The sequence below is a fragment of the Impatiens glandulifera genome, chromosome 5 (assembly GCF_907164915.1).
Source record: "Impatiens glandulifera chromosome 5, dImpGla2.1, whole genome shotgun sequence".
NCBI classification, from domain to species: domain Eukaryota; kingdom Viridiplantae; phylum Streptophyta; class Magnoliopsida; order Ericales; family Balsaminaceae; genus Impatiens; species Impatiens glandulifera.
This window is the reverse complement of record NC_061866.1, coordinates 35835857-35843709: the sequence shown is the minus strand read 5'-3', so window position 1 is coordinate 35843709 and position 7853 is coordinate 35835857. Positions and strand designations below refer to the sequence as shown.

The following is a 7853-nucleotide window of genomic DNA, read 5'->3' as shown; positions in this document are numbered from 1 at the left end:
AATTATAAATTAAATATATAACTAATTAGTTTATATATATAAATATGATAAAATTTTATTTAAATAGTAAAATCAATTAAATTAAATTAAATTATTATTATATATATAGTTAACTCTAATTAATTTAATAAATATGTATAGAAAATTAATTTATAAATAATATAAAGTAAAATAATATATTTAATATTGGATAATATTTAATATAAAAAATTAATTTATAAATAAAATAATTATTTAATATTGCGTCTCTAAGGACACGGATAATATTGGGCTAGATAATTTATGTGGATAATATGAACCGTTGAAAAATCCGTAAATAATATGGCAATTCTACCTCACCAAGTCAATTCTCTCCGGCAATCCATCTTACCGATCTCTTGCTTTATCTTCTCGCTGTGTAAATGATTAAATTTCTTTTTAGGAAATAGGAGAAACAGATTCATTTCTAGGTTAAATGCAAGTTGGTGTAGAATTGTACACCGCGGATGATTGCATCGTCTAGACATGTATGTGAGAAGTAAGAGCATGTATGTGAAGTAGTGGCTATTTAAAGCTATAAGATCGACGTTCTTTGGTGCTTCCGCAGCCACTGTTATTCAATTAGGTAATATCATAATTGTTAATAAGATTGAGTACTTCAAGTAATAAAAGGTTTTACTTAAAAAAATATTAGGTTCATGTTTTATTCTCACTAAGGATATAGAGTGTCGTGATTGGGTTTATGATAGTGGCCCCAGAATAAATTCTGGTCATGAAAAAACAAATTTGTTTCAAGTGATATATTGAATCCTGATTCTGAAATTTGTTATGAATGAATTATGTTCTTATTGCCAAATTTGTATGAATGAATACAGGCTCTGTTTGCTGAACTATTCTTATTATAAGATATATTGTTTAAGTTCATTTGAAATGTAATGAGCCTTGTGAAATGGGTACACTATTTAAATCATCTTCATATGAAATTTTTGAACTATAATATAGGTTGTACTGCATCATTGAAAGGAATTTGGCAATTGGAACTGTAAATTGAGAAGGTTAGTTCAATTTATTTATAGGTTAATCATCTTAGAATGCTTAATTGAGGAATATTTGGGACGCATCCATTTGGTTAGGGAGAATTTAGTATAGGCATAACACACTACCTAGGATTTGAATTAGACCTAGCCTAATTTTGGATTAATTTGAAACTTTGATGAATGCAGATTTCTTTTAACTTATTTCTTTCACAATATTTTTCTACATATTTCATGTAACAATCATTTCATATAAATATTTATTGAGACAGGTCAAAATAAAGCAAGGTTGGAAGATTTCATTGAATATTTTTTTTCGAAATTAAGTAATGCCCATGTTCAAGTAAGTATTACAAGAACATTACATCAATGTATATGTATAAAATTAATTACCATTCCAAAAATATAAATTTGGTTATTCCTCCATGTCAATGTAGATACAACATACAAGGTAGCCAATTCTCGAAATTGTTTCAAGAAACAATTTTTTTTGTTCAATAGTGTTTATTTCTTTAACTATTTATGCCATATTTTTTAAAAGAGGTAGATTTTTTATTTCTTGCATTTTTTCTTACAACAATATAAGAGTTTAAACTAATTATTAATTTGAATTCATTACAGGTTCGAATTTTATTTCGTCACCGCTATATATAATATATGGTGCTTCAAGAATTGAAGGCGTTTATGGATGGGGCTCATCAACTACGTTAATATTAATAACATTTTAAAATTTTTATTTGATATTTAAAATTTATAAAATACGTTTTTAGATTTAATAACTTTGTATTTAAGGTTTAATTTAATAGTATGGAATAACGGAATTGATTATATTATTTTGTTCTAAGTTTATTTTAAATATATTTAATTTTATATTTAGTTAAATGTAATTATTTTAAATAATATTAAAAATAATTAATTATAAAACAATTTAAAAAATAAAATTTGTGACGGATAATCCAATAAATTAATTCGTGGGGAAATTTTCGTCGAAAAACCAGTTGAAAAGGAAAAAATAGGAAAATCCATTGCAAAAGTTTATGTTGAAAAAGCCGTCGAAAAAAATAAACTGGAAAATTCGTCTAAACAATTTCCGTCGAAAAAGTTAAACTGAAAAATCTGTCGCAAAATGTTTCCGACACACATTTTTCCGTGGGAGCATTAGCGACGCGCATTTTTGCAAAATAATTTTTTTATTGAAAATACTGTCACAAATCTCTTATTCGTCAGAAAATCCGTCAATAAATAACATCGCAAAAAGCCCTCATTCTTGTAGTGACTAGCAAGCAATAATGCAAGACTTCATCGACTCACATAAACTGAAATGTTCCAATTGAGAGTTTCAAATTGATTGGTTCTCACAGTTGAGTCTAAACAAAAATAAATGGAATCACCCTCAAGATCATAAACAGAAGCAATCATAAAGGAATAACTACTTCTAACTCTTGTCATGGTACATTAAGACTCTAATTCAGTTTCACTTGCATCAACTTCATCTTTATTCTAAGGAAACCAGATCCTACCATTGGTGAAGTCCCCATTGTGAACTCAATTGTCATTTCAAGTATGGACCCAATTCGCACTTCAGACTTTAGTTTCCATCAACCCAACATTGTAAGTTCATATTTGAGACACATTCATAAAGAAAGATGGGGCAAGTCGCCTTTATTTTGCGAAGAACCATTTTTGGGTAAGAGTTTATTATAATTTCTACACATCGAAGGACCATTTTTGGGTAAGAGTTTATTACAATTTCTATATATCAGTGTTCTAAATAGCGGTCCTACACCGCCCCTCCTATACATGAGCCCCGGTCAAATAATTATTTATTTTTAATTAATTAATTTTTAATATTAATATATATATATATATATATATATTTAATAAAAAAAACTTTTTATCTTCCACTATTTATTTAAAATGACTCTTTGTACCTCATGTTCAAAGCAAAAGCCCTAACAATATTTATATACATCATAGAAATTTAACAATTATGAGTAAATATACTAAGAGAAGAGATATTGTGAAGCATGGAGTGACTAAATTATATTTATATTTAAATTTATTTATACTTATATAGTGAAAATATTTCAACCGACTAAGCACCCGCTTAGGCATCCGAGGCTGTAGGCAGTCACTTACCGCCTACCGCCATTCAGAACATTGCTATATATATATATGTATAAGATGGAAGTAACATACATTATTGTAATTATATTAAGTACAAGTAATGAGGTATTGTAGTATGAACAAAAGAAGAATCAATAAGCTCCAAAGAAACTACTATTCACTCCAGCTCTATAAAGATGGAGCTGAGATGTATTGCCAACTGTTATACCGATCTCAGTGTCTGCAGGAACAAAGAGAACATCCCCTTCAGAAACAACATCATCATCTTCAAATGATTTCCCCTCTCCTTTTGTAATCAGTAAAATGGAAGGGCCCTGAACTGCCCTCAAGTTGTAGGACACTCCCTCCGGTAATATGCATCGATCTACTTCAAATTCCTCAAAAGGAGGAAGGTATTTTCTTGTGTATGGATCAACCTCAACTCCTTCTAATATATCAGGGAATCCCTAAGCCAACCGATGTATATATACATAAGAAATACCTTTACTTTATTTTTTTATAACATCAACCAAAAAGATACTAGAAATCAGATTATTTCAAAAAACAAAACCTTCATCAAACAAATTAAATATATGAAAATGGGTAAGGTTAATAAGATTGAACAATTCATGGAATAATTAGATGAGTGGTTATAATAAAAAGCAATGTTTAGAAACACTTGGAGCTGGGGCTGGAGCTGGGTTGAATGAAAAACGTCGTTAAATTTCCTTGAAAACACTCATTTTTGCAAGTATCTTATCATGATGTTGATCATGTTATGTGTTTTTGAGCTTAACTTAATTATACATATATTCATAAAAAAATTGGTGCTTTTTAGTCCAAACTCAGCTCCAACTCCATGAGTTCCAGACATAGAATGAAACTGTATAAGATGTCTAACCTGTTTATAGGTGAGCATGGAGCAAAGAGTTTGGACATCCCGAAGCTTTGGAGTAAGACCAGCTCTTACAACATTATCGGAAGTTGCCATGCATTCAATACACTCTCCAGATAAGTATGCATGCGGTTCATTTGCCCCTAGATAAAGAGCTTCGCCTGGCTTAAGCTTCACATGGTTGAATAGGAAAGCAGCAATCACACCCACATCAGCTGGATATTGCCTTTCCAACTCCAATACTAGATTTTCCTTCTCTGTTAATTGCCTCTCCTATTGCAAAATAATGACAGCCAAAATTAAAACATAATGATGCACTGAATTTGAAATTTGTAAGATAAATCATGTTTTAGTACAAGCAAGAAATCAAGTAGTAAAAACTCTGAAATTTGATCATTTTAAACGCACTGTAATATGTGAAAAATTATTTTCTTTGTTGGTCAAAAGATTACTTAATCATTTTTATGTAAATTATGTATCATAAACTCCAAAAGACAACAACTAATCGCCAGCATTTGGTTTGACAAGAACTATATGAAATATCTGTCTCAATATACATGCAAAAGTCAACCAAGCATATAAAATATTACATCTGTCTCCTTTTATGAGATCCTTGCAGATTTTGAGTGAGTTTTAAGGAAGTGTTCATATGAAACTATTTTGGACAAAAATATCTTAAAAGTAAAAGATTAAAAGTGCTGCACATGAACAAACAGTGTTAAAAGTTGTATTATATTTAATAATAAAAAACGAAAAATTGATGAGTGCAACAAATGATACCATGATTTCAGATAGGTATATGCCAAAGAAATGAACATCAAAGAAGGGAAAGCCTGAAAGTCTACCTTACTTTCCAGGTTTAGTCGGCTCATCATATTGAAAACTGCTTGAGATATCACAGCAGTATTTGCAGACATGAGTTGGGTAAATACCAAACGCAAAGCTGCTTTCACTTTCTCACTGTCTTCTTCATCGCTAATATCTAACACTGTTTGTTCATGTGCAGCACTTCCAACCACTTCCACAATCTCCGGAACACTCTGAAGGACTTCCTTAAGCTCCTGAAAGCAAAGTCAACAAAACAAATATCAGCTATATTTTTAGTCAGGATTTAATCCTTGGAGGAGGCTAGCACAAAGTTGGGTGGAATAATAAATCACATCCGGTGATCAAATTCTTGGTGGGAATCATCAACTACCTCCATACCAACAAACCCACACAGAGCCTCGAATTCTGTTAGTGCCAAAGCCATTTCAGGCTTGTGATTGGCATCCTTATACAAATTTGGATGTTCTTTATGTAGCATTCCAGCCAACTCTTTATCGGGATGAGCCTGTATTGATAAGGCCTTGGCTACTGAAAGTACCTAGCAAGTAATTCAAGAATTCAGGATCAGCCAGTAGAAGAATCTCAAACAGATGAATTTGCATTAGAAATATATAGTGGAAGATACAGCAATTCAATAAAATACTTATATGATATATAGAAAGCAATTCAATAAAATTATTTGTCAACATTCTCTATTATATCAAGTAGCCATTATCGGAATTCTTTCATGGTATTACTTATCCATTAGTAATTTACTAAAATAATTACCCTTCTGAAAGAGAAACGGTGAGAGACATTGAGAACTTGTTCCAAAAAAGAGATCTTTCATCATTTGGAAACACTTTCTGGAGTTGGACTGGGATTTGAGTTTGGAAGGAAAAACGTCAACAAATTTATGAATATATGTCTAGTTAAGTTATGTTTCAGAACATTGTCTTATCCCAATCAACATCTAAACGATAAATTTGACGAAAAGAGAAGAGTTTCCAAGGAAATTTATCAAAGTGGAACCTGACAGTTAGACTCACCCTTTAACTACAAGACCAGAACTCTCGAAGAGGAACTGGAAAATGGGACGTTTTCTCATCCAAACTCAGATCCAGTTCCAACTCCAGAATCGCAATCGAGATTTGTTGTATCAAAACTGATTTTGTTGACACAACATTGAAATCAACAATATTCTTAACTCCTTTGCAAGTAATCTGCAATAGGTATTGTTCACTCCAGCTCATATTGAAGCTAGATTCAGTCTTCATGTGATTAATAGGGTGTCAACTATATTCTTAATTCCTGCATTTCAGGTAAGTTATCATAGCTGTTGATCTCTTTGTGTGATAATTGAAGTTGGATTATGTCTCTCTAAACAAACAGACTCTAACATGTTACCTCATCTTTGTCCCTATAATTCAAAAGGGCCTTAAATTACCCAAGAATTCAACTTTCTCATTTACCTGTTAATGAACAACCAAACAAAGGCTATTCTTCCTCAGTTTTTTTCCTTAAAAAAATCATGAACTAGAGTTTGGAAATTAAAGAGCTAACTTCCAGGAATTGAATATGAAAGAACGCCATCTGTCAATGACTATGACCACACCACATGTGGAAAATGTAACTAATAGAGAAAGAAATTGATAAAAATAATTATTGAATTAAATTAACTATATTAAATGAATGAAAATACAATAAGCCTAGCATGCCTCAATATATTACTATTGTAAAAGATCTAATCAATAAAGGTGTAGTATTGAATTCAAAAACTAAGAAATAACTATTTCAACTAATATTTGGCCAAGGCAAAACATTTTAAATCAACCCCACAATCATGATCCACTTTATCTAGCTTAAAACCCAACTTTTCCCTATGTTACCAAACAAAAATAAAATTTTATTTTTCTCATACAAATTTGGGATAATAATCCAGTTCAAGGCTGTTAAAATCAATGAGAAAGTTTAATATTAATTATATAATTAAGTATAAAATGAATCTAAGAAACAAACCACTAAAAATAAGTCATAGTTCATCTTTTTGAATAAGCAAATTTCTTTTTTAGAATTTATAACTTTAATTATATAAAACTGTAAAATTCAAATAATATATAAACTAAAATAGTATCAACTTTTCATTGCAATCTAAATAAATATTGAGAAAACCCACTTTTATTTTAGAGAAAAAGATGAAATGACAAAAACCACTTTTACAAATGCCTTCAATAGAAAACTTTTCAAAATAGACTAAAACTAATCAAACAACTTTAAGAAAGTGAAAATCCATCTTGTAATTTAATGGGTTATAAAAAGAATAGAAGTTCAAACTGAATTGAACAAAACCCATTTCCAGTTCTTCTTCAAAGATCAAAAGAAGATGTCAAAATCCGTATCAATTATGATAAAAAAAACTTGTATTTCCCATGATATATCAAGTATCAATCAGAAATTAAAGAAGAAAAAAAAAGAAAGAGATAATGCATACCTTGAACAGAAACGGGAGATCGTTACCCCATCTCTGTGAAACCTTATCTCCAAGTACGTTAGGGTTTTTTGCAAGCCATAACTTCAAATTCTCGTTGCCATCGTTAAAAGCTCCAATTTTTTCTTCATCTTCTACTCCAATGAGAACGGATGGACCAGAATCGTGAGTGCCCATCCAGAGCTCAGCATAAGGTTTGTCCTCGACAATAGAGGCATCAGAATTCATCGAGTGCAAGCGAGCAACTGTCGATTCAGAACCTAATAGTCCCCAATCGTAGTTTTTCACTTCACATCTCAGCTTTCGAAACAGTTTTCTGTTGCTGGAACCACTAAACTCCATTGGAAAGGAGTTTTCAAGAGAGAAGAAAGATATAGAATGGGCAGGGATAGAGCTAACTTTCCACCTCCATTTAAAGAAGACCGAAGAAGAAGAAGAAAGAGGATAGAATCGGAGATTTTGGATTTTAGGCTTGAGTGAGAGAGGGAAAGGGAAAGACGAAAGTGTCCAAATTGCTTCCTGCGGGGATTTGCCCCCAGTTTTA

The 7853-nt window shown here is 31.0% G+C and overlaps 1 protein-coding gene and 1 long non-coding RNA gene across 2 annotated transcripts; one reads left to right on the top strand and one right to left on the bottom strand.

Annotated features, from left to right (window-relative positions):
- The first annotated feature begins 405 nt into the window (after positions 1-405).
- Positions 406-1792, top strand: LOC124937470. Its single transcript, XR_007099361.1, has 3 exons — positions 406-604; positions 982-1034; positions 1635-1792. It is a non-coding gene; the product is annotated as an uncharacterized LOC124937470 (long non-coding RNA).
- Positions 1793-3047: 1255 nt separating this feature from the next.
- Positions 3048-7853, bottom strand: LOC124940337 (mannose-6-phosphate isomerase 1-like). Its single transcript, XM_047480850.1, has 5 exons — positions 7313-7853; positions 5213-5380; positions 4860-5075; positions 4021-4287; positions 3048-3586 (listed from the first exon to the last, which is right to left on the bottom strand). Exons 1-5 carry the CDS (start codon positions 7649-7651, stop codon positions 3272-3274), a joined length of 1305 nt encoding a protein of 434 aa, XP_047336806.1. The 5' UTR covers positions 7652-7853; the 3' UTR covers positions 3048-3271.

What these genes read in the sequence shown, in the direction of transcription:
- LOC124940337 (XM_047480850.1), bottom strand. Translation starts at nt 7,651, where the DNA reads ATGGAGTTTAGTGGTTCCAGCAACAGAAAACTGTTTCGAAAGCTGAGA. An exon ending in ATCTCCCGTTTCTGTTCAAG is followed by an intron (nt 5,381 to 7,312) that starts GTATGCATTATC and finishes ATTACTTGCTAG; the next exon opens with GTACTTTCAGTAGCCAAGGC. An exon ending in GTGGGTTTGTTGGTATGGAG is followed by an intron (nt 5,076 to 5,212) that starts GTAGTTGATGAT and finishes CTTTGCTTTCAG; the next exon opens with GAGCTTAAGGAAGTCCTTCA.